This window comes from Salminus brasiliensis, chromosome 9 (genome assembly GCF_030463535.1).
Source record: "Salminus brasiliensis chromosome 9, fSalBra1.hap2, whole genome shotgun sequence".
NCBI lineage: Eukaryota > Metazoa > Chordata > Actinopteri > Characiformes > Bryconidae > Salminus > Salminus brasiliensis.
The window spans coordinates 605108-632408 of NC_132886.1; the positions used below are offsets into that span (position 1 = coordinate 605108).

General features: G+C 37.0%; 1 protein-coding gene across 1 annotated transcript in view; it reads right to left on the bottom strand.

Moving 5' to 3' along the window:
- The window catches only part of LOC140561838 (uncharacterized), a 58568-nt gene that overhangs the window by 15797 nt on the left and 15470 nt on the right, over positions 1 to 27301 (bottom strand). The window contains exon 5 of the mRNA XM_072687079.1: positions 24331 to 25988. Within this exon, the coding sequence (XP_072543180.1) occupies positions 25353 to 25988 (636 nt within the window). The 3' untranslated portion in view covers positions 24331 to 25352. Of the gene's footprint in view, positions 25989 to 27301 lie in introns of the transcript that reaches the window.

The window sequence follows — 27301 nt, forward strand, 5'->3', positions numbered from 1 at the left end:
AAGAAGTAGAAGCTGCTCTGCTGAAGGTAGAGCTTTTCTACACTTTTAGACCCTGGTTACACTGTTAATTAAATATTAACTATTACATAATTGTATTTATATATAAATTTAATTATTTATGTGTATTTCTACTCCACATAGAGAAAATACCTATGTGGCATATTTCCATCTGCATTATAAGGCCAAAGTTTCGTTGACACTTTCACATTCAGTGTTTTTCTATAATCAAGAGCATTACAAAGTAGTTGTCTTCCCTTCTGCTTCAGTAACTGACCATCTTTGAAGGCTTTCCACAAGACCTTAGAACATTGCACTGGTACTGATGGTACTGATGTCAGATGATTAGTTTTGGATCACCAACACAATTCCCAAAAGAATTTGCATGGTGCTCTATCACTCAAGATAATGCAGTTTCACAGCTTTTTGCTGAGAGGCTTTAAGAGGCTCTAGCCACCACATTGTATTAGGCATGGTGACCTTAGGCTCATGTGCATCTCCTCCTGAGTTACCCCACTTTCTTGGAAATGCTTTTCTGCAGAGATTATACAAACTGAGTGTTCATTTGAACAATTGTAATAAATTGTAATAAATATTACAGGTACACATAATCTTGATTCTATTTTTTAATTGGATGGGGTCCTCCATTTAATCATGTGATTTCTTAAGGTTTCTTTTTAATATCTAAAAACAAATTATTTGTAAAGTTGGCTCTAGTTTGCTCCAATCAAAGCTTGGACATCAGATTTCCATTTTTCTGGGTGGGTCACAGTAGCTGTTTGTTGAGGCCATTGTTTACCCAGGGACTGAGATGATCTTCCAAAGGATGTTATCAAGATGCCTGTGCTGTGGGGTCAACGTGAAACCTGAGGAGAAAATATTCTGGTTCCCAATTAGGCTACTCTGGTGTCAGACCAGCTTGTGACACTACCCATACATGGACATGTTAGCTGAGGTCTTACTGTTAATATCCTGATATGATAAGAATTCTGTAAGAATAGTAGTTTATGTAGCAGTATGTAGCAAGTTTTGTAAATAGTGTTTTGAGGTTTGTAGTTTACTCCAAACCAGGACTCAACCAGCCTGAAGGTGATGATGTAAAAATATTAATACATATAAATATAAATGCATGTGGTTCAAATCTTATCACAATCTTATCGCAAAGTTGCAGGCACAAGACAGAATATGACAGAATAATAACAATGTAAAGTTCAGAAAAAGTCTAAAACAGAGTGTAAATATCATAGCAGAAAGTGACAATAAGAATTGTGCTTGAAGGCACATATGGAAAAATATTGAACTGAGTAGCGCTGTGTAACCATATTTGTGTAGAATCCTGTAATATTACTAGTATTTCTCGGCTTGTCCAGAAATCCATATATAAAGCATGTCCTTTAGACAGATATATACACATTGACACTGGTAAGACACTGTATTACTGTTCAGTGTGTGGGAAGAGTTGAGAGGAGAGTGGTATCCTCAAAAACACCAGCGCATTCACACAAGAGAAACTGTAACAACGTGTCAACATGATATTTTAACTTTAAAAGCCAGTTCTGTATCTGTATAAGTTTATCCAGAAATGTATGTACAAAGCATGGCCTATATTGCTTACAGGGTGACATGTTTGTTTACCTCTGTTCAAAATGTGTTACTGTAAATGGCTAAGTGAGAAGATGAACTGATCTACAAAAGTTAAAGATGAACCATTCTTTTTCACATTTTAAGCAATACATGTGTATTATTTATGTTTTGTTTTGTTTGGTAAAGAACTCACTATACCTAGAAAAGTTCTGGGGATTTCTCTTTTTCCTCTTTAAGATCTTCTATGCAAATAAAATAAAATACATTGTAATTAGTGACCTCTTTATTCTATATATGAGTTTAATGGGTAAAACTCCATCCTGAGATTTACCTGCACAATGACAACAAGGAACAGACGGGGCATTCACACTTTCAGGAAAAGCATGTAATCTGTCAGGCTACTCCTAACACACAGCTGGGTTATAATATTAATCATTTTTAGGGTTTATGGGTAAATTACTTATTGACTTAACTTAATATTTCAAAAGTATCAATGGTACTCTTAACTAAACTAAAACTTTACATTTTACTATGACTTTTAATTATTAAGAAAACATGAAGAAATCTAGGTGTAAACAGCAGCATGACCTTAAACAGAAGACAGTAAATGCAACCCAGTGACTAAAAATGATCGAATATTAAATACAAAATCAAGGTATTTATGTAGGTCAGGTAGCAGTACCCAAAATAAAAACGAAACCAGCGCACACAGTTAAATTACTTTATCTTTAATTTGTCTCAATGCAGTCCAACAAACCAAAACATTCTGTTCAATGATGTATCAAAACAAAATCTAGGTAATAAAACATTTTAAAAGCGTTAAACATAAAATGTGTAACTTGATTAAAAATAAGGGAAATTAATAAATCTATACATCATGTTCCAGCATTAATGGCCTGGAGATTCCACCACAGATTATGCTGTTTGCCAATGGTCTGTTGCATGTTGGGGCTGTACTGCCACTAACTGCCTCCAAAATTTTTTTATCTAACATTTTTGTCCATCAGATGTTTCCACCAGGTCAATTTCCAGTCTCCCTTAAATTACCTTAGACTGTGACCCAAATTCTTTTAAAACTGGGCATTCTGACCTGCGACTTAAGATTGCCCTGCACACAAACAGCACAGCAAATGATTTGCAGACACAAATGATAACAGATGTTCATACTGAGCTGATCTGTTGTTAACCTTTCCAAACAAATAACATCATATGCATCAACTGAATACAAGTATGACACAAATACCATAATTAAGAATTAAACAACTGAGATGACATGATTATTGTTGGTTATATGTCTCAGCAAAACATATATGAGGCAGAATGTAAATTCAGTTCTAACTGACTACTAATATGGTTATTGAAAACATCACAGCACAACCTCTGTTTCTGCAGTTGATAGAAAGTAATGTGCATTTTCACTGACCTCTCTAAAGCCTAGAACAGTAATTAAGAACTACTGGTAACTAAGGAGTCACTCATGGGTTGCGCCTCAAACCAGTATGATTTAAGATCTATATTAATAATATCACCTCCTTTGTTATTGTTGGCAAATTACATTAGTATACTGATAATACCATTCCATACTGCTTAGATTACTATATTCCAAGGGCACACAAATTAAACATTTGTTAAAACAACACAGTTGTCTATTTTGGATTGGTGAAGTGATTTACACACATGCATTTACAACTACTATGAAATTGTTAGCCTCTGCTTTAAGATGCAATACTTGTGACCCCTACAGGAACAACACTGTTTAATGTATGAACAAAGTTGGAAGATCATCTCTGGCTCTGCATCAAGAAACACCCATATCTCCACATATGGCCATATACACATCATACATCACAAAAATGGTCATGTGTTTACATTATAAGTATCCTGTTTCTACCATATCTGAGTATTGTATATGCAGATCACTGTAATTACTGTTATAAAGGATGATGTAAGTATCTAGATGATTGTTACAGCGCTTCCCAGGAGGGTGCACCACAAAGCAAAGTTAGTCTGACATCTTAAGCCCAGAGGTGAAGATTGCCTATATGAATGACCCTTAGTTCTTTTCCTATTAGACAGAATTGACTTTGGGCTCAAGTTATCTGGCTACACTGACAAATTTTGGTTTGGGGTATACCCCTCAGGTATCTGCAACTCTCCGCTCTCCACAAATCATAGAAAAACACACATAAATAGTTATAAATCAAATGCAAACTAATTCTTTGCTATTATAATTGCAAGTGGGCATAGCAGAGATGATCACATGTTAAACAACAAATATATGTTTTGTATAGGCATTTAAAAAAAACAAACAGAATTGTGTATGTAGGATATTGTTGCTGTTCCGCAAATATGTTTATTTCCATTTTTGCCGTTTTTGACTTTTTAAACATAATCCGAGAGTTGGCCCTGTGTAATTTTATAGACATTCCTTAAAATTAGCTGGAATCAAATATTAACCTTCACTGAAAGTTAAGGCTTTGTCCTGCTGCTGTAAAGTTGCCATAACACATAACAGCAATGCTATATTAAAGAAAAGAACATGTGTAGACCATTTTTCAAAATAAATTTATTTTTTGTTTAAAAAATTCAGATTTTTACCTCCTTCTTACTGCATTTGTGTTTCTTCAAATTTGAAAATCTAAAACTCTTCCCACACTCCGAGCAGTGATATGGTTTTTCTCCAGTGTGAACGCGCTGGTGTACTTGGAGATTACTCTGTACAGTAAATCTCTTCCCGCAGTCTGAGCAGTGATACGGTTTCTCTCCTGTGTGAGTGCGCTGGTGTATTTGGAGATGACCCTGTCTGTTAAACCTCTTCCCGCAGTCTGAGCAATAATACGGTTTCTCTCCTGTGTGAATGCGCTGGTGTATTTGGAGATTGCTCTGTTGAGTAAAACTCCTTCCACACTCTGAGCAGCGATACGGTTTCTGTCCTGTATGAATGCGATGGTGTATTTGGAGAGAACTCTGTTGACTAAAGTTCTTCCCACACTCTGAGCAGTAATACGGTTTCTCTCCTGTATGAGTGCGTTGGTGTTCATGGAGATTACACTGTTGAGTAAAACTCTTTCCACAGTCTGAGCAGTGATATGGTTTCTCTCCTGTGTGAATGCGCTGGTGTTTTTGGAGATGACTCTGTTGAGTAAAACTTTTTCCACAGTCTGAACAGAGATATGGTTTCTCTCCAGTATGAATGCGCTGGTGTCTTTGGAGATAACTCTGTACAGTAAAACTCTTCTGACACTCTGTGCAGTGATATAGTTTCTCTCCTGTGTGAATGCGCTGGTGTGCTTGGAAATCACTCAGCCTGTTAAACCTCTTCCCACAGTCTGAGCAGTGATACGGTTTCTCTCCTGTGTGAATGCGCTGGTGAACTTGCAGACTACTCTGTCTAGTAAAACTTTTTCCACACTCTGAGCAGCTGTAAGATTTTTTCTCGCAAGTAATGTTTTGTTTTCTTTTACTAGAGCAGCAAGTATCCGAGGATGTTTTCTGATGAATACTGGAACATTGGGACACCATATTCTCACATTCCATTTTTTTCCAAATTTTAAAAGTGTTGCATATCCATTTTGGTGGTTACTTTCAAACAGAACATTCCTTCCTGAAAAAGAGACAAAAAAACAACCACCCACAAAACAAACACACATTGTCAAGTACAAAAAAACACGCAGTGTTAGGTATGTACAATTCACTCCTGTGGTCAAAAGCTTGTTGGTGCCACTTATGTCTGATTACTCTGAGAGGAGTTTGGAGAAGCCATTAAGAATGACTTTCTGGCAGTCTTAAGGAGGTTCTGGATTCCACTTCTACAGCATAGAAGAAAAGGGGCACTGAAAAGTGTTCTCCGTAACGGTGGTGAACATATGAATTCAGCTGAGGAAATTTTCAGGAGGAACACTGAGGACAAGGCACCAGAAGTGGATGAGATGTACCCCAATTGCTGAAGGGAAACACTGTGGAGTCTTGGGTCATAAACCTATGCAATGTAGCATTGACAACCCAATTCTGTTTCAAGAAAGAGGACCAGAGACACAGTCAGTATGGGCATCAGCACCTCTAAGTCTGAAACCATTGTTGTATTTCACAAAAAGATACTGTGCTCTGTCCTGATAGCGGAACCTACCCCAAATGAAGTACTTCAAATGTCTCCGGTACTTGTTTATGATTGATGGGAAGAGAGATTGTGAGACTGACTGCAGGTCAGGTGTGCCAGCTGCAGTAATGCAGTCAATATATCTGACCACAGTGGTGAAGACAGCTGAGACACAAAGCAAGGCTCTCAATTGTCTATGGTCAGAAACTCTGAACTGGGTAATAACCACAAATTGTATTTGAGACTGCAAAAGGCTGAATGAGCTTTCTCTGTCTGGTACCTTGGCTACTCTCTGAGATGGAACGAGGAGCTCTATTATCTGTGAGTCTGGGAACAGAGATGCTGCTCCTTCGTGCAGAGAGGAGCCAGCTGAAGTGGACTGGGCATTTTATAAGGATACCAATTGGAGACGCAACAGGCATGACCAACAGGGAAGAGACCCAGGGTTATTTTTAGGAAACCTCCCAAACACTTGTGCACCAAACTCTGCTTCAGAAGTAAAATATTGCTATGTCTATGACTGTACATTTTAAAACAAATACTGAAATGCACAGAAATGGTAATCAGTAGCTTTTTAAACTAAACATGGGATTCAAACAATAACCATGTACGTTTTCTAACTGTGGTGGCAGTAATATCTAATCACCTAAAGCTAGCGTTAGCCTCCTGGGCTCAAGTCTGGGCAGAGGCTGCTTCTGTTAGTTCATATCTTACTTTCCCAAAAGAGAGCATTTCTGTAAGAGTGAGTGACACAGTGGAAAAGTGTGGAAAAGTGTGGAAGAGCTGTTTACCTGCAGCACAGCAGCTCCTGCTCCTGTATAGTAACACTGCGGACTGGGATCTTCTTCTGCTCCGCTGTAGTGTCTTTACAAAACTAGCGCCCCCACCTGGGCTGCAGGGGAACTCATACTGGCTAACCCTTGCAGGCCATTTATTTATTAAATCTCGTACAAATATTTTGATATTTTGAGTAGGTAAACATATATGTACATACATAAAGATTGATATACATTATAGTACTATATGTGTTATGTATGAGATGGTAATTTAAATGTAATTTAATTACTTCATCCACACACATATACATATATTCCCCCCGGGCGCTGGAGTTGGCTGCCCACCGCTCTGGGTGTGTGTGTGTGTACTCACTGCCCCTAACACATGTGTGTGTGTGTGAGAGTGTGTGTTCACTACCAGATGGGTTAAATGCGGAGGACACATTTCACTGTACAGTGACAAATATGTGCACCTTTACCTTACATCACTGTGCCAATACTGATGTCTCCATGCACATTATTAAGATATTTATTTTGGCAATAAATGTAAAATATTTCATAGTTAGAATTGGAAGTAAACATTTATACAGTACAAACTAACACCCATTTCTTAAACTGAGTTCATATTCTGGGAGCTGGTTTGAAGAACGGAGTTGGGTTTCAGTTTTCTCCTGGACGCCACCAGCCAGTGCATAGATTTGTTCAGTTCCATTAGCAGCTCACCTGATTTAACATAATGAAGTGCTGATCAGATAAACCATGACAATTGTTATCAGGCTGCAATTAGCAGTTTAGGCAACTTTATAACATAAATTAAAAAATAATAGTTGTTCTTAACGTTTCAGGATGACTGGGCCAATTTCAATGACTTTCACAGAAAGAATGTTTTTTGGATATATTATGTTTTTTTCATTACATATACCACACTCAGTGAGAAAATATATATATGAAAACTATATGCAACTGTTTGTGGAAATCCCTTTTAATGAATGCATGCAGCTGCTTTAGGTTGCACCAATTGCCGACACAGATGTGCAAATGCACACACACTGCTTGTCTTGTCTCTTTAGAAAACCATGCATAATGCCAGGCATGAGCTAGAGGGGTATACAGTCCTCCCAGCATTGAGCTGTGGATGAGTGAAACTGTGTTCTCTGGAATGATTTTATTGGGGATGAGGTGGGGTGGTGACATCCTGACTTCCCTAACACTCTTGGTGCTGAATGCAATCAAATCATCACTGCAATGCCACAAATCTAGTATAAATCCTTCAGAGGACAGTAGAGCCACTTACAACAGCAAAAGCAGAATAAACACTTTTTAATAAGAAACAATGAATGAGCAGTGGTCCCAATACTTTTGTCCATATAGTGTACGTTCAGCATGAGCATTTACACAATGAAGAATTACAAAGAACCTTATTTTGTGATTTTAGAACATGAGACCATGTTATAATAGCATACTAGTATATTACACTGAGAGAGAGAGAGAGAGAGAGAGAGAGAGAGGTTTTAGATAAAAATCCATAATTTTGTCAGATGCTTTCATTGTTACACCTCCCTCTGTTTTGTCTCACCATGCTTCTGAGCTCATGGCTCTGTCTGTCTCTCTCTCTCCTAGCCCCGCCTGTTCATTAGTGTTCCCACCTGAGCCTCCGCTGTTACCACGCCCCCTTGTTAGTCCCAGGTGTTCCTTGTTAGTCTCTGTATTGTTAAGTAAGTAGCGCTACCCTTTTGTTTGCGCTCTCTTGTGTGATCATGCGTGTGTTTGTTTGTGGTGGTTAATGGAAAGATAGTTTGGTTTGTCTGGTTTGTGTTTTTTTTCTGTTTAGTTTTATCTTTATTAAAACCCTTCGTTTACCTCCGCCTCCAAGCTTCAATCACCTATAAATATAAATAAATATATATAACCCCAAATACATCAAATTTCTGTTGGTCTGAGAAACCAAGCCGGTCGCTTGTGTGATGAAACGCTGAACCTTACAGAGCGCGAGCAGAGACAAGCTCAGTAGCCCCGCCCCTCCAGTTTAGTCTTCAGAGCGGCTCTGAGAGAACTGCTGAACACATCGGCTTTTAGAAATGCTGCTGTATTCAAGCGTTTATACAACTTTGGAGGAGGTTCAGAAATACAAAGGTAAGAGTTGTGTACTCTTATTCAGTACCTCACCTAACGTGACTTTATGTTGGTAGTGAAATTCTCAGACTGCCAGCTAGCCTAATGCTAACGTGTGAGGGAAACCCCCTGAGTGAAAGACACTGTGTGGAGTAAGAAGCATTTCGGCTTTACATGGCTAAATTAAAAGTCATTCAACTGAACTGTTCCCTGTAACCATGTTTTATTTTTGTAATAAACGTTTGGGTGTAAGCTAGCTGCTAGTTACTGACTGAGCAGGTGATGCTAACCAGCTCGTGAGAAAGTCAGTGAGCTCCGAAAACGGCGGGAAAAAAGCTTACAGCGCCCTCTACTGAGCCCAGCTGAACACTGATGTTAATATGATTGTATTTATTTCCTCTTTTAAGCAATGTGTTATTTTTTATGACTTTAGCCTTTTATGTGTCAAACTCTTCACCACCAACACTTCCTCTTTACCTCTCAGAACTGCCCCTGAGGTCAAATCGTTTCTGGCTCTAGTCCGGTCGGACTCGGTTGGTAAAGAGGCGTTTAGCAGCGACAGTACGAGAACCTGGAGTTAACACGAAATAGGTGTGAAGCAGCCTTTAGTAAAATAGATATAATTTTAGTAAAATACATTTTAAATGTGTGTAGATTAACTGACTAACTGACAACATAAGCGATAGATTAATTAACAGAAATTGTTAGTGTCAGTCATGTTATATAAATAGAACATGTTGTTAATTGTATATTATATGGTATGTTAATATTTTTATATATTTCATATACTAAATGTTATAGTAATTCAATTTGTTTTTAAATGTCATTATCAATATCATTTTAGATACTGTTTGAGAAATAGATAAGGAGCTGCCTGACGTCACTTATCAAATATCCTTACTTTTTAATTGTAGAAATAAAATAAACGCTTCTTTTAATATAACTAATTAGTACTAATGAGGGGAGCTTTCACGGACATTCATCGCTTGTCTTTAAAATGTCAGCGGTGTTTGTGATAATCTAAACTGCTAGAAGAAATAAATATGTAAATAACTGAGAACACAGCTACAGTTTATATTCAGACTCGTAGCTGAAAATGAGCAGTGAAACGGGGTGAGTGCAAAAGTAATGGTACATTATATTTTTCCCCCTGTTGTCTTATATTCGGTATATAAATTGAAACCGTGTCTAATATGAGCACAATGTTTTATATTTAAGTTTGTTGTTTAAAATTAGTGTTTGTATTTGCACTCAGAAATCAAGGGGTGTCCAAACATTTGCATCAGACTGAGTATAAATATGTGAATAATTCCTCTACAGAAAACAAACTAATATAATAATTCCTGCATATTCCAATACAAAGTATTTACTGAATTTAACAGATTGAATCTAAAACAGTTAAATAATGTTCTTTTATATGATATTAAGTGTGCCTATTAATGTGAATCAAAATCTGTGATTTTATTAGAGCATATTGATTCCAGCAACACGTGGCATTAAAATAAAATATAAATCTCTTCTACAATAACATTTATCTTAATTGAAATGTTTTTGCAGTTTAAAATAAAGACAAATTTGAAAGCAAAAAAATCTGTTTGTGTTAATGCGCACATTGTGTACTCTAAGCATATCCTTGTCCCAAATAAGCTTGCAACAATATATTTAATTTAAAAATGGTTTATTTAAAAATGTTCTAGATATCATTAAAAAATGTTTTTTTTAGATAACACAATAACAAGTATCAAGCCACTAAAATCTAACAGTGCATTTACACTAATTGCTTCATTACAGTAAACTAGATGGCTTGGCTATGAACATTTAGGAGGATGCAGATATAGTGTTTGTGTGTAAAGTTCACTTATTATTTTAAAATTATAAATCTTTAAAAGTGATTTGTAAAGTTACTGGTGTTTGCATGTTCCATTTTTATGAATCACGCCGTTTCTGCACTGCATTTCATTATATATATATATATAAAATGGAGTTTATGCTTTATGTATCTCATTATTAAACTAACTAAAGAACATTTTGTCTTAATCAATTTTTAAGTTTAAAGTAATAGCCATCATGAATGTTTAAGGTCCTGTTTAAAGGTATATGAAATGTAAACTAGACTGTAAAGAATGTTGAAAGTATATATTAAATATGAAATACTTGCATAGAAATTTAATGCAAGTCATCTTAAACAGAGCACACAGAGTTTAACTGGGCAGCAGTCATTTATGAAAAGAAATATTAGATACAGAATTTAGAAAATGTCTTATACATCAAACTGTGCGCTGACTTAATATGAACAAACACTAATAAGTGTCTAAGTACTCAAAAAAGGGAGAGTCGCTGTTGGTTTTACACAAAGAATATATGCTGGTTTGATGCATCAATTACCTTTTCTAACCATGATGGCATGTTTTTTAACCAGTTAAAAAAAAGTTTATTATATTATGTCATAGAAATAATTGTGATCAAATTCATCAGAATATTAGGAATTATTTAATGTATTAATATAATAAAAATAATCATACAATAGCATAGTAACAGAGTTATGCTCTTTTAAAGAGTTATGATGGTTTGATCATTACAATATTCAAATACTGCAATTAAATCTAAATGTTTAAATATTGCTAATGGATGCAATAGAAAGCAATCAAATCCTCACAGTATTACTCCATAATATAGTAGAAAGGCTTCCCTGAACTGTACAGACAGTTACCTCAACAAAAGCCGCATTAACTTTTTAATACCCTTGATTTTGGAAGAAACAATAAATGAGCAGGTGTCCCAATACTTTTTCAAATGTAGTGTAGTAAGCAGAGCAAATTGATTGATTATAATAGAGGGGATGAGTACTGATGACATCTTGATTAAGAACGTCAAAAAATATGGGGGAAGTAAAACAGCTACGTTGCTGTAGTGAGAGTTTTTGTCTTTTCTGTTATCTTATAGCTGTATGATCAGGTTGATGCCATCCACTCTTTGACGGCCATGATATGTTGCCACTTCAGCTTTTTAAAATCTAGTAATGGAGACGAGATAAGAAAACTTGGCTTAGGCACGGTTCTCTTCCCATCCACCTGCTGGGAGAAGATTGACATCTTTGAGAGGTAAGAAACTGGTGCCTTAATTGTGCCTTACCATCTACAAAATTATCTATATAACTACCAATAGTATACTCCCTGAACTGAACTATTACTGTTTACTGATATCAGAAACAATTACACAGAGCAACAGTATGTCAGGTAAGTACCAAGTAAGTGGTAAAACATGAGACCAGAGAAAGGACAAACAAAACATAGAACTAATGTAAGCATCAGCATCTGATCCACACAGGTCCCTGATCATATTCTCTACAAACCTGAACCATATTACTTCCCCACGACCTTCTACATTCTCCCTGCATAATTTTGTCACTTCTTTGAGGAAAAAGTCCACCAATCCTTTCAACACACTGTATTTATCTCCTCCTACTTCTCTTCAACTCCATTTACACTTACCCCTCCCATCCTTTTATCATTCTCAACCTAAAAGGTCCTTGTCATCAGGTCATGTAACATCTGCCCTCAAGTCTGCCAGAGCGCTCATCAGATTAAAGAAGCCAGCACTGGACATCTCAGACCTTACCAACTAGACCCTAATATATCTGCTTTGTTCTTCTCAAAGATTCTTTAATGTTCGGTTTACAATCAAATGTCTCTTTCTCATGTGGAACAATCTTCCTTTCAACACAATTTACAGAAACTGTCATCATAGTAGTCACAGAAAGGTCGTCCAAATTGTCATCAGTTTTGATTCTTTTTGATCACTTAGCAGTCTTTGACACAGTTAACCACAAGATCCTCCTGTCGTCATAAGTCTTGAAATCACAGACTCTGCATGGCAGTGGTTTGCATCCTACCTAGAGGGGTACTTTCACTAGATAACATGGAGAAAGACCACATCTGCTCTGTGCAGACTCTTTTACTGGTGTCCCACAAGGCTTGGTGCTTGATCCACTTCTGTTTTCATCTCTGAAAATATAGGTTCCTACCACAATCTTGCCATCTCCTTTGAGAATTCTCTGGTCACACAATCTGCAGAAGCACGAAACCTTGACATAGTAGTGGATAACCAGTTATAACTTTTGACTTCTTAACCACCATCCTGCCAAAACCTAAGGAAGACTGTCATCTTCATCTTGGCACGAAGGTAGTGGAATGAAATGCCCCTGGGTGTCATAAACAGGTGAGTCATTAACTAAATATGACTGAAAACCCATCTCTTGCCACTAAATTTGTTTATGTATCTAGTTGTTGGGTATTGTGCATCCTTTGTGCATCCGACAAACTGTATCACCTGAAAACAGTTGTGTCCTCTGGCACCAGGTCTCCCATTAAATGATACTTCACAACAATTCAACTTAAGACTGTAAACAACAATTAAAACACATTAACTACAAAAAAACACCATACAATTTCTTCCAAAGCTTGAAATTCTGACCTGTGATTGATGATGAGTCACACACAAGCAGCACATCACAGACTTGGACAAAAAAAAATCTTTGTGTTGATTTGTTGTTAACCCTCTCAAATAAGAAGAATCACAAGCAATAACTTAATACAATTAAATATATATATATATATATATATATATATATATATATATATATATATATATATATATATATATATATATATATATATGACCACAGAGATGACGATTTGTTAATAATAAAAGTTGTATATAACTTGAATTGCATTTTTGCATGCTTAGTGTTAATTTGCCTTATAAATACGTTTCTGGAGAAGCCTAATCATTGTTTATAAGATGGACACGTGGTTGATTTTTGGGCAAGTTTTTACTGTGTACATGGTTAATACTACAGGAAAACTCCTTGGCTTAACACTGAAAAAAAAACAACAACAATCAGTCGGCACTCAAAAGGTATAAACAACCACAAAAGAACACAAAAAAACATCCAAATGAACTACACTTTTTCTCTAAAATGGTATTCAATTATGTAATAATACATGAAATGGAAAACATTCCAAGTTCTGGGCATAGCTGATTAAAAATATTTAATATTTATTTATTTGTTTTGTATTTTTATGTGTCTTTAAATGTGAATGCCTGAAATTCTTCCCACACTCAGAGAAGTATAATGTTTTTTCTCCTGTATGAATGCGCTGATGTGTTTGGAGATTACTCTGTCTATTAAAACTCTTCCCACATTCAGAGCAGTGATACGGTTTCTCTCCTGTGTGAATGATCTGGTGTTTTTTTAGAGTACCACTGTCTCTAAACACCATACCACAGTCTGAGCAGTAATATGGCTTCTCTCCTGTGTGAATACGCTGGTGTCTTTGAAGATTACTCTGTACAGTGAAAGTCTTCCCACAGTTTGAGCATTGATATGGTTTCTCTCCTGTGTGAATGCGCTGGTGTGCTTTGAGGGTACCTTTGTCTCTAAAACTATTCCCACACTCTGAGCAGTAATATGGTTTTTCTCCTGTGTGAATGCGCTGGTGTCTATGGAGAGCACTCTGTACAGTAAAACTACTCCCACACTCTGAGCAGTGATACGGCTTTTCTCCTGTGTGAATGCGCTGATGTACTTTAAGGGTACCACTGTCCCTAAAACTCTTTCCACACTCTGAGCAGCAATATGGTTTGTCTCCTGTATGAGTACGCTGGTGTCTTTGGAGAGCACACTGTTCAGTAAAAGTGTTCCCACTCTTTAAACAGTAACAGGGTTTCTCTCCTGTGTAAATGTGCGGGCATCTTTGGAGATCATCCTGTTGGGTAAAGCTGTCCCCACAGTCTGAGAATAGATACAGTTTCTCTCCACTGTCAGTGTCCTGATGTTTGTGGTGATTGCTCTTGTGGTGATTGCTCTTGAAGCTATTCCCACAGTCTTTTTCTTTGCCTGTATTGTTTTGTGATTGTCCGCTAAAAGCATTGGTTTGGCGGGTAGTAGAGGATGCTTTCTGAGTACTGGAGTCTTGGGACACTATTTGGTCATATTCCATCTCTCCCAAAGTGTTTTGTATTCCTTTTGGTGGCAATTTTGTAACAGTTCATTCTTTCCTGAAACAGAATAATAATTAAAAAAAAACAACACATTAAACGTCAGAAACGTCAAATACAAATTGAGGTATTCATAGTGAAATGGAGAAAAAGCAGTGTTGATGCACTGCAGTTTACTAGACGAAGCACTGACAGATGTGGCTCTATGTGCACAGCACATGTTACTGTAGCATACAGCCAGAAATGTTCTGTCTTAGACACATTCTCATTACAGGAAATGCTCTATGTTGTTTAGGCAAGGAGCAGCACCGTTGTAGAGCTTGCAGGAGGCATGGCCTGATTCAAAAAGTACACTGCCAAAATAGCATAGGATCTTGGGTTGTGTCTAAAACTCGAGGTGATAAAGGTATGTAAAATCACAAAGGCAACAATACAGGATTTCTTATATTTCAGATACAGCTTTGGATTTCCACCAATTGCTCCTCTATTCACACATGGGCTAACTCAGACATTACCATGAGTACAACAAGGAGTTTTCAGCAAGTTAATTAGTTTGGTCAGATGTGCTGTGAGCAGGGTATGTGCTAATCTCCATTAGGCCGGTCACCAAGCTCAGCAACTTGTGAATCAGCACAGCACCTCCATGTGTAATGGAGTGTTGGATTTCTTGATGAACAGACCTTAGGCCGTGATGTTCGCTAGCTAGCCTCATTCTCTGGTTGCGTGCTGAACCCTTTGCTCTTCTCCCAGGTCACCAAGGTACACTATATTTTCAAAAGTATTCATTCACTCATCCAAATAATTGAATTCAGGCGTTCCAAACAATTCCATGGCCACAGGTGTATAAACCCAAGCACCTAGGCATGCAGACTGCTTCTACAAACATTTGTGAAAGAACGACTCACTCTCAGGAGCTCAGTGAATTCCAGCATGGTCCAGTGATAGGATGCCACCTGTGCAACAAGTCTAGTCGTGAAATATGCTCGCTACTAAAAAATCCAGTTAACTGTCAGTGGTAATACAACAAAGCGATTGGGAATAACAGAAACTCAGCCATGAAGTGGTAGGCCACGTAAAATGACAGCAGAGTCCGCCAATGCCATGTGGCCTTCAGATTAGCTTAGGAACAGGGAGTGTAGAGAGCTTCATGAAATGAGTTTCCATGGCCGAGCAGCTGCATCCAAGCCTTACATCAAGCGCAATGCAAAGCATGGGATGCAGTGGTGTAAAGCTCGCCGCCACTGGACTCTAGAGTAGTGTAGACGTGTTCTCTGGAGTGACCGATCATGCTTCTCTGTCTGGCAATCCGATTGACGAGTCTGAGTTTGGCGGTTGACAGGAGAATAGTACTTGTCTGACTGCATTGTGCCGAGTGTAAAGTTTGCTCCCAACTTCGAGGGTACAGTTTGGGGACATTACATTCATGTTCAAACATAACTGTGCATCAGTGCACCATGCAAGGTCCATAAAGACATGAATGATCGCGTTTGGTGTAGAAGAACGTGACTGTCCTTCTTGTACAACATCGGTGTCTGACCTTACAAATGTGCTTCTGGAAGAATTGTCAAAAAGTCTTATGGACACACTCTTATGAAATGACTTGAAGAAGAATTGAAACTGAAAAAGGGTGGCCTGGCATCATATTAAACTAGTTCATATACATGCGAATACTTTTGGCAATATAGTGTATGTCCATCATCATGAAGTTTGCATACAACACCACAGTGATCAGACACTTCAGAGACAATAATAAATCATACTACATGGAGGAAAATCAGCATATGGTGGGTTAGTGTTCCTCAAACAACCTCTCCCTCAAAACAGAGAAAACCAAAGAGCTCACTGGTGATTACTGGGAAACCAAAGCCTTCTCATCTCCCTCTACTATAATATTCTGGTATATACATTAAAACACAGTGTTTAACATTTCTTATACTCTCTTCTGTTTTGGAACAATGTTACCATCTGTGCTTTTGGTAGATGCTATGAATAAGCAGAATTTATTGGCTTTGTACTTAGCAATTACAACGTTGAATCCACCTATCTGTGATGGTCATAAAGTATATTGTGTCATTTAAAAACAACAAACTCAACACCATTTTAAAACTATTATGTGTAAGATATGCCAGGTGTTTTTACAAAGCGTTTTAAATAATATTACTATATAAGAATATGTAAGAGGGCCATTATTAGAATTCAATCAATTCTGTGGAAAAACAGGTGGAAAAACAAACGTCTGGAAGCTGCAAGTTCTCTCTGTCTCTCTGAAATATATATATAAAATAATGAAACAGCCTGTTTTTATTCTTGCTTCTCGTGTATAAATGTTACTGGTTAAGCCAGCGCAAGTTTAGCGCTTTTACGTCAAATCAAATATATTATAATTCGAGTCAGGTTACATTATATTTCCGGTCCGGTTATATTTATAATGTGATATTGTAACGTAAGAGACTCCAATATGTCTTTATCCTATATAAGTGTAGGATAACCCCTAGTGTGATAACCCCTTACCTGCTTGCGGATCCTGTTTCCCTCTGCTTCTGTAGGAGTGACAGTGTGGCAGCAGTAAGCTGGGGAAAGCTGCTTTACGGGTTCTTTGTAATAAAACTGCGAACTACGACCTTCTTCTCCGGGTTTTTTGTGCCTGGCGAAACAGTTGTAGCGACCTCACGTGGGCTGCAGAGGCACTCACACTGGAGCGGTTATTTATAGCTGGGTCATTCTGGTACTCTTGGCTAAATTCTGGTACTCTTGGCTAAATTCTGGTACTCTTGGCTAAATTCTGGTACTCTTGGCTAAATTCTGGTACTCTTGGCTAAATGGCCGTACGAGCAGTCAGCTGTTTGGCCTGCGAAGTCGTCCACGTTACTGTAGCAGCATGAAAAAACAGCGGGTAGAAACAGAGGCTCTAACAGAGATATTATTATTATTGTGGATGTTTTTCCTTGAGTTTTATTAAGAGTTTTAGTGTAAAGCATGTGAAGTCTAGAGTCATGTGGAAAAGTTAGGACATCCCATGAAAACAATCTTCATGATAAAAAAAACAACACTTGGAGATGGGGTAATGTAATTGAACAAAAATACAACTGAAGAAATTCATTAAAAATAGTTTGTAAAATATTTGTAAAATGTAATGTTTTCTTGTGTGACATTTAATACTGCTTAAAATGCTTACAATTAGAATTACATACAGCACATCAGCTGCACATTATTATAGATCATCATCAGAGAGCAGATTTTAGAGGAACCTGTCGCATTTAAGCTTTTGGTTTGCTGTGGTTGAAGTGAATGGCTTCACAGTTGTGAGATCAAGAGCTCGCTGATGCTTTCAGAAAAAAATGTCTGTAGATGCAGTTTATATGTCTGAAAGGGATTTAAAAATTTTAACCGTCTGTGAAATAATTTACAAGTGGAAAAGTTGCCAACGTGGCCAGGTCAGGCCCCCCTCGCAAGTTCAGCCCAAGAGCAGAACCTTAAGATGTCTCCAACTATCCTAAAATGTCATCACTGGACCTACAAATAGCTTATGCCTCAGGAGATGTCACAAGTACAGCATCCAGAAAGAGACAAGACACAAAGACACAAACATTTTGGATTTCACAGAAGGAGAGCAATAGGGGAAATGGGAGAGTAATGTAACAGATAATAAACTGCTTTATTGGAAAGCTATGACCTGACCTTGAATTAAGCAGTGTCATTGGTACCAGAAGCGAAAAAAAATTAAAATGAGTATATTGGGATTAACAGCATCAAAAGCTGCACCTTACATTTAAACATTTATGTTTAAAATATTTGCAAAAAAGGTTAGTATAAGTTAATAAGCTCTGAACAAGTTTGTGTTTAGGTATAATCTTTTTTCATACATTTCTCTTCTTGTCTGCCGTCAAGATGCTACTGCCCCAGCAAACCACTCCATAAAAGATGGCAGATGCCACCATTGTGTCGAAGGAAGTCCTCAGGAGTGCTCCCTGCACTCCAAAGGACCTCAATCTCCTTTTGGAGAAACAATAGATTAGGAAGACCTTTTGGATGATGGTACACTAAAATACAAGTGTGTTTCCTTTCAAATTGTCATCTGTGAGTAATGATGAGATTCACATGCAAACAGCACATCACATCACTTACTTTGACAAGTATCTCAACAAATGTTCATGTTAACCTGGTATTTCACAAAGGAATGCATGTATGAACTGAATGCAAGCAGAATACAAATACTTATATATAAGTAAAATATTTTAACTTCAATAATACTTCATGCATTTGTGGGTCTTTAAGTGTAAAGGTCTGAAGCTCTTTCCACACTTAGCAATAATACCACTTCTCTCCTGTATAAATGCACTGGTGTCTTTGTAAAGCTCTTGCCACACTCTGCGCAGTACAGTACAATATAGTTTTTCTCCAATGTGAATTCACTGGTGTGGTAGGAGATTCTTTGCAGATTATTTCCCTTATGAACAGAGGATCTTAGCAACAACCTGAGACACAGTAACAAAAATCCTTGAATACCATAGAAACTGCCTAGCAACCACCTAGCATTATTTAATCAACTTCACAACAACCACCCAGCAACACAAAATAACCCAGAAAGCTTTACAGTTTTGTTTCCTACTAAAGTAAAGAAAATGGTGATTTCAAGTAGTGTAGGTATCACGGTCAGGTCCACTGTCAGAATTCTTGGTGTGTGGAACAGAAATCAAAAGCTGGCTATTGATATTGAATTATTTTTTTTCAGTAAATGAATCAACACCGCCCAACAAATAATTTTGACTATTTTATTTTAAACTATAGATATTCAATTAAGACATGCAAATATAAAAAACATATATATAAAATAAAATGTTTTTCAAAATAAGGAAAGAAAACATAAAACATTGGTGAAATATGTTAAGCATTACATTAATCGAAAACAATTGCAAGAAAAAGTAAGATCCATCTAGAATCACCTAGATTTATGCATTGCTAAAACTAATAATAAATGTGGTCTAATCATTATTTAAGTCATAATTATAAACACACAATCTAACTAAACTATTAACTTGCAAAAGCTGCACTGCTCATGTATTTTATTGTACACATTGAGTAACCATCAACAGTGCAGGCTAAATCTCTGTCTGGGACTTCTTCTAGGTGTTTTAAGTAATAAGATGAGATTAAAAGTGTAGGTTTTACAGGTGCTTTGCCCATTAAATAAAGGCACACAAAGCCTGGTACCTGACAGTTTTTCTCAAGAAAGCTTAGTTTCTGTGTACCCATGTCTCAATGCAAACACCTTTTAAAAACCAAAAAAAAGGTGTGTTAGAGATGCATGAAGCTGGAAAGGGACACGAAAACATTAACACTGGGTAAAGCTAGGTTCACACCAGTCCATGGTAAGACAGAACCTAAAAGGACTCTACAAACTGCAAAAAAAAAAAAAAAAAAAAAAAAAAACATCAAGTTTGCCCAAGACGACCTGGACATTCCACAGTGCTTATGGTAAGAGATGAAAGTGTAACTTTTGCACATGTGTTTTGTAATGGTCAAGTTATATTCCTGACATTAAAACTATTGAAATGTTAGAGTATGACCTAAAAAAGGCTGTGCTTGCAAAGCATTCCAGAAATACTAATGAACTGAAACATCTGACAGGAGCAATGGTCCAAAGTATTTCCTCAACATTGTGCAAATTTTATTTGCTGTAACAGAAAATGTTGAGATGGTTGCTGCTAAATTAGATATAGATTTACTCACTTTTTTCCTTCTCTGGACTACAGGCATTTATTCAGTGTGTTCAATAAAAGACATAAACAGTAGTACAGAACACTTGTGCATTATTAGGTAAGTTAGATGGTATTTGTCTAGAACTATGGCTTAGTTAGTGATTCAACCACATTTAAAAGAAAAGATGTTTAGTTTAAAAAGGTGTACCAACCTTCATGCCAATGCACTCTTATGATGAAAATGCACTTTAGACTGTAGTGCACCTACAATGTCCTGACAGCACAATCTCTATCAAAACTGGACATTGTGGCATCTGAATGACAGTCAAACCCAAACAGCACATCACACACACATTAGAGACTACTCTGTTGTCAAGCCTTTTAAAAATAATTCATGCATGGATTTAATAGATGTTAAACACAAAGGCTTTAAACATTGTGAGATTACATAGGAACTATTGATTATCCCTTTTGACAGCAGAACATCTCAATCATGTGGGACAACTAGTTAGAATTTTTTTAATAAAAATGGACAGCATCTACAGCCTCTCTCCACAGAGCAGGACAAGACTTTCAGATAAGTTTTTCTACAGATGACAAACTGATTCTTTGCTATTATGAATCAAGAAAACATTGCAGTCATAATAATAATAAGTTCACAAAAGTTTTTTTGAATGTTGAAAAATAGTAATCATATCTATAAACACTCCAAAGTATAAATAATTAAAGATTTGGCACCTTTGGTAATGGATTTGAACAAAAATGGATTTCTGTTATGCAAGTAGCTGAATGAGAAAAAAGAAATACCAATTAAGGGATAACTCATATTAGAACCACGAATGATGAGTCTTATTATATCATCAGGATGATAACTCAGGTTTCTTCTTCCCTCTTAATGCATTTGTGTGTCTTGTAATTTGAATGTCTGAAGCTCTTCCCACAGTCTGAGCAGTGATACGGTTTCTCTCCTGTGTGAATTCGCTGGTGTATTTGAAGACTACTGTGTTGGGTAAAACTCCTACCACACTCTGAGCAGTGATACGGTTTGTCTCCGGTGTGAATGCGCTGGTGTGTTTGCAGATTGCTTTGTACAGTAAAACTCTTCCCACACTCTGAGCAGTGATATGGTTTGTCTCCGGTGTGAATGCGCTGGTGTGCTTGGAGATGACTCAGTCTACTGAAACTGTTTCCACACTCTGAGCATTGATACGGTTTTTCTCCAGTGTGAATGCGCTGGTGTATTTGGAGACTGCTGTGCTGAATAAAACTCCTTCCACACTGTGAGCAGTGATACGGTTTCTCTCCTGTGTGAATGCGCTGGTGTATCTGGAGACTACTCCGTTGGGTAAAACTTTTCCCACATTCTGAGCAGTGATATGGTTTGTCTCCTGTGTGAGTTTGCTGGTGTGTTTGGAGATTACTCTTTTGAGTGAAACTCTTCCCACACACTGCACAGCAATATGGTTTATCTCCTGTGTGAATGCGCTGATGTGCTCGGAGATGACTCTGTAAAGTAAAATTCTTTCCACACTCTGAGCAGTTATACGGTTTCTCTCCTTTGTGAATCCTCTGGTGTGTTAGCAGATTACTCTGCACAGTAAAACTCCTTCCACACTCTGAACAGTTATACGGTTTCTCTCCAGTGTGAATGCGCTGGTGTGTTTGGAGAGTACTCTGTCTATTAAATCTTCGTCCACACTCTGAGCAGTGATAAGGTTTTTCTCCAGTGTGAATGATCTGGTGTCTTTGGAGATAAATACGTTGAGTAAAACTCTTTCCACAGTCTGAGCAGTGATATGGTTTCTCTCCAGTGTGAATGCGCTGGTGTGTTTTGAGAGTACTCTTTTGAGTAAAAGTCTTCCCGCAGTCTGAGCAGTGGTGAGCTTTTTCTCCACCTGTAATATTTTGTTTTCGCCCGCCAGATATGTTGATGTGGTGAGTATCAGAGGATGTCTTCTGAGCACAGGAGGTGTGGGAAACCATATTCTCATATTCCATCTTTCCTATTTTTAAGTGTTGTTGTAGTTGAAGATTTAATAGTTCCTGTTTTAATAAGAAAATAAAAAATAAACATTAAACATTATTGTCAAGTCCAACAAAGCGGCGACAAACACTAAGTGTTCCAGTGTTAGTAGTGAATTGGAAAAAGGGGGTGACTGGTTTATTACACAAAAACTGACCCAATTGACTAACACAGAGTACTATAGCAAAGCCTTCGAGGTTTTGTGCAAACCTGAGAAGGATGTTCAGGGATTTACACAAGTCAGGACTGGGCATTGGCATTGGGAACTTTGTCATGGTTTAAAGTTTATATCTGAACCACATGGACCAAGAACAATCCTCATGGAGGAAAGTTAAAGCATAACACACCATTACAAAGCATTACACACCAAGAACAGTGTCTCAACTGTTAAGCATGATAGTGGTAGCAACATGGTCTTGGGCTGTTTTGTAAATTATACATAGCATAAAGTCTATAGAATAAAAAAAGACGACCACATATTTTAAGCATGAACTAAAATCAGTTAGATGGTCAAATATTGGATGAGGACAAGTGTTCATGGAGGACAATTAACCCTTTGTCTCAAACACAAATATGTAGTAGTTAGATGGATATGTGTCTGGAAAGTCACAAATGTAATTGTTAAGAGTGGTAGACTATCCAGCAAAACACTCGGTTAACTTCACCAATAAAAATAGAAATCTGTTTTTTTCTATTGAAGATGCATGTTGTCATTTATTCTGCCCCAGAAAAGGATTTTACTAAAAGCCCAAAATTGCATATGTCTATGTAAAGATCCAACCACAACTGTACATTCTTAAACAGTTAATGAACAAAAATAAGTGTTTTTGTAAAGATTGTATGTTCTAGATAATTCATTCTCATTGAATCTCCAATTTTATTTCATTCCAAATTATTAGCAAACTCTCAATAAAGTTATGGTTAATTAAGCGTAATATGTAGGAACATTTCAGGTACTATGTTAGGGTTTATTAATTAAACAATATGACTGTCTAGAACGTTTCATGAAAGAATTGCAGGTGTATATTTTTAAGAATATTATAATGTAGCGTTTTCATTTAGTTTAGTTTTCATTCACAAGTTCTCAGATTTACAACTTCACTGATGCTGACGCATACGATTACTCACAAAAGATTTTCTAAAAGATTTAGATCAATTCGACTGAAAATCTATTCCTGGAAGAGTATTCCTGGAAGAGTAACTTGTAAATTGGGTATAAGCGTGTTGAAGAGCTCTTTACCTGAAGCGGAGCAGCTCCGGGTTCTCTATAATAACACTGCGGACTGGGATCTTCTTCTACTGCGCTTTATTTTGGAGAAACACTTACAAAACTTGCGCCCCCACTTGGACTGCAGGCGGACTCACACTAAACCTGACACCTTTAACCGCCCGTATTACGGTAAACCCCGTCAGTCAGAATCCGAGGATCTCCAGCGGTTAGAAACGGAGGCTCTAACAGGATGGTTATAGGTGTTCTACAACATAAAGTTATTGTCCAACAGAACATCTGTCTGAACGTTTTGCAACACAGTGACGTGGTTACATATTAACCAGTGTTTTCAAATTCATTTAATTTTTATTGTTATATGTTAATGATGTTTAAATATTAATTTACTCAAAAATAATGGGCATCTAGCTACCTATTTAAAAATGCAGTAGGAATAAAGGGAACAGCTATCCACACATCCAACTTCTGGATCCTCTGGACCTCCTGTAGTGGGTTTAGACCAGCCTGTTTGTAGCCCCCAGGATAACACAGCAAAGATCAGATATCAAAAGCAGGCAATTAAAAAGCAAGCTACTAAGTCAACACAGCTTCTTCCAGATGTATTTTAAAGAACAGACATGAAAGAGCACTGCAAATGTAAAATAATACAAAAACACAAAACTGATTCAGTACATTGGTAAAGTACATAAAAGTATTGCACTGATTTAAACATACATACAAAATAAGTAAGTAAGCCTTTTGGATATTCTGGATTGATCACTGATGATTTGTTTCCCAGACAAAATTACAGACAGTTGTAGTATTTATGTCATTTATTGAAAACACTGAATAAACAGTTCACCTGCCCATGGTTAGACAAACAGCATGTAGCTACAACATTGATGTATGCATGAAAACACTTTATTTCACCCGTTATTTCTCTCCCCAAAAGTGTGTATCTTGTAAAGATCACTCAAAGAGCACAAGTAATCCTGAATAAGGTGAGGACTAACCCAAGTATAACAGTAAACGATTTCCAGATCACTCTACTGTTCATGTGTTTTCTATTAGAAAAACATTGAGCAAGAATGATGTTCGTAGAATGACACAACCAAAATAAAAAAAATAACTAAATAAACATAAAACATAAATAAAACACTGTGTCTAACGTTTGCTTGAGACCACCTAGATGTTTCATAATGCTTCTTGAAAATTATTCTATAGACAGATGGGACAAAATGGAAACAAAAAACAAACAAACAAACAAAAAAACCCTTTCACTTATCTTTTCCTTGCAACTGTAAAGAAAAATAGGTATGAAAGGAAAACTAAATAAGGTTTAAAAACTGTGCCAGTCTTTATGGTTACATATCTCAACATATGTTCATATTGAGCTGATCTGTAAAGCCTCTTGAAAAAAGCATACATAAAATTAACATAGGTAGAATAAAAATGCCTTAAGAATGACTATGAGATTACAGGACTACTATTGATTATATTACTACTATTGTCTAATAACAGCAGAGCATATCAATCATATAATGAGATCAGTAATTAAGCAGAATTAGCTCTCTAAATAGATTATTATACTGATCTTTAGCCAATCATTCAAAGCAGCACTAACCGGTCTCTTTAACTCTCCTTTCTTGCCAGAGCATACACATAATAAACAGCTTTGGTCAGCTGTAGAATAACTAATTCTTGGCAGTTATGAATCAAAGAGACATAGCAGAGAATCATTAGTTACCAAACAATACAAACTACAACCGAAATGGATTTCAGTTATGTAAGTAGTTAAACTAAAAATACAAAACAAGGAAAAGTAAAGTTCTGCTGCAAAAATGGTTTGTTTTAAGACTCAGGTTTCTTCCTCCTTCTTAATGCATTTGTGTGTCCTAAAATTTGAATGTCTGAAGCTCCTCCCACACTGTGAGCAGTGATACGGTTTCTCTCCTGTGTGAATGCGCTGGTGTATCTGGAGACTACTGTGTTGAGTAAAACTTTTCCCACATTCTGAGCAGTGATACGGTTTGTCCCCAGTGTGAATGTGCTGGTGTGTTTGGAGATTACTCTTTTGTGTAAAACACTTTCCACAGTCTGTACAGCGATAAGGTTTCTCCCCAGTGTGAATGCGTTGGTGTACTTGGACATCACTCTGTCTAGTAAAACTCTTCCCACACTCTGAGCAGTTATATGGTTTCTCTCCAGTGTGAATCCTCTGGTGTGTTAGCAGATTACTCTGCACAGTAAAACTCCTTCCACACTCTGAACAGTTATACGGTTTCTCTCCAGTGTGAATGCGCTGGTGTGTTTGGAGAGTACTCTGTCTATTAAATCTCTGTCCACACTCTGAGCAGTGATAAGGTTTCTCTCCAGTGTGAATGATCTGGTGTCTTTGGAGATAAATCCGTTGAGTAAAACTCTTTCCACAGTCTGAGCAGAGAAACGGTTTCTCTCCAGTGTGAATGCGCTGGTGTGTTTTGAGAGTACTCTTTTGAGTAAAAGTCTTCCCGCAGTCTGAGCAATAGTGAGTTTTTTCTTTGCCTGCATTTTTTTGTGTTTCTCTGCAAGTTGTGTTGGTGTGGAGACTAGTAGAGGATGTTTTCTGAGTACTGGAGTTTTGGGACTCCATATTCTTATATTCCATTTTCATATATGTCCCGTATTCCTTTCAGTGGGGTTTCTTGATTTATTTATGAAAATGAATTCAAACTGCAGCAATGTTGGCACTAAAGATGATTCTGAAAGAGGAGCTCATTTCTTTCTGAAAAACAGAAGAAAAAACATTTAATGGGAAGTACAGACAACAATCAGCAACAACTTTATACAATTTTAGGTTCACCATTGCTCAGCACTGCCTGTAACTATGTTTGGGCAATATCACCACACACAGTTGCAAACTTATCATGGACATGAAGGTCATGGCAATATTGGGCTACAGCATACATTTTTAATAGAATTATTTTTTTCCTAAATTAACACAGGGTCAAAATTATACATATACCCACTTTTATTATCAATTCAGTTGTGCGGAAAGTTCTGAAATATACACCTTGCCAAGGCCAAGTACTCTTAACTTCCTGTTAGTGATCATGATTAATTAGAGCTGGTCGTTTTTCCGGTCTAATCAAGAGTTTGACCATGATCATAGATTTACTCAAGTCTTGGCTTATTTGTTTACACCTCCATAATTTACATACAGCCAGCACACTAAAGTAAGCCCTAGTGAAAGCTGCCATGTTGACAGACTTCACCTCCAGACACAGGTTGCTAAAGAAACCAGGTCGCATGACCATATTTTTTTCTGTGGCAGTGTCTACAGTACATAAAGTTTAGGAATAATTACAGTGTTTTAGTGAAATTATGCTATAATATGTGGGTTTCTGTGAGCTGTTTCCAGTGTTGTAAACCAGCCAATAAAACTTGTGCATTTTTTTGTTTTTTTACAAGCTCTCCCTTAAAAGAAAAAAAAAAAACCTACTACTAATGCACTAAAGAACATCTTCACATACCCAAAAAAGGTATCCCATTGCATTTTAAAGTTTTGTGCTTTAAAGTGACCCTTTTTTTTTACACCTGGCACAGGTATGTTATTTGTATGGAAATGCAAATACAGTGCAGTATAGTTTTCCCCCATAAGTGCTCAGATTTACAACAATTTACAACAACTGTAACACTGGCATGGTCATAAAATACTTTTAAAGTGATTTTGTATTCCCATTTGGCTGAACATTAAGAGTGTCCAACTGTTCCACTATTTCTGTAAGAGTGAGGTGTAAACACAGTGTAATCAGGGTGTAGAAGTGT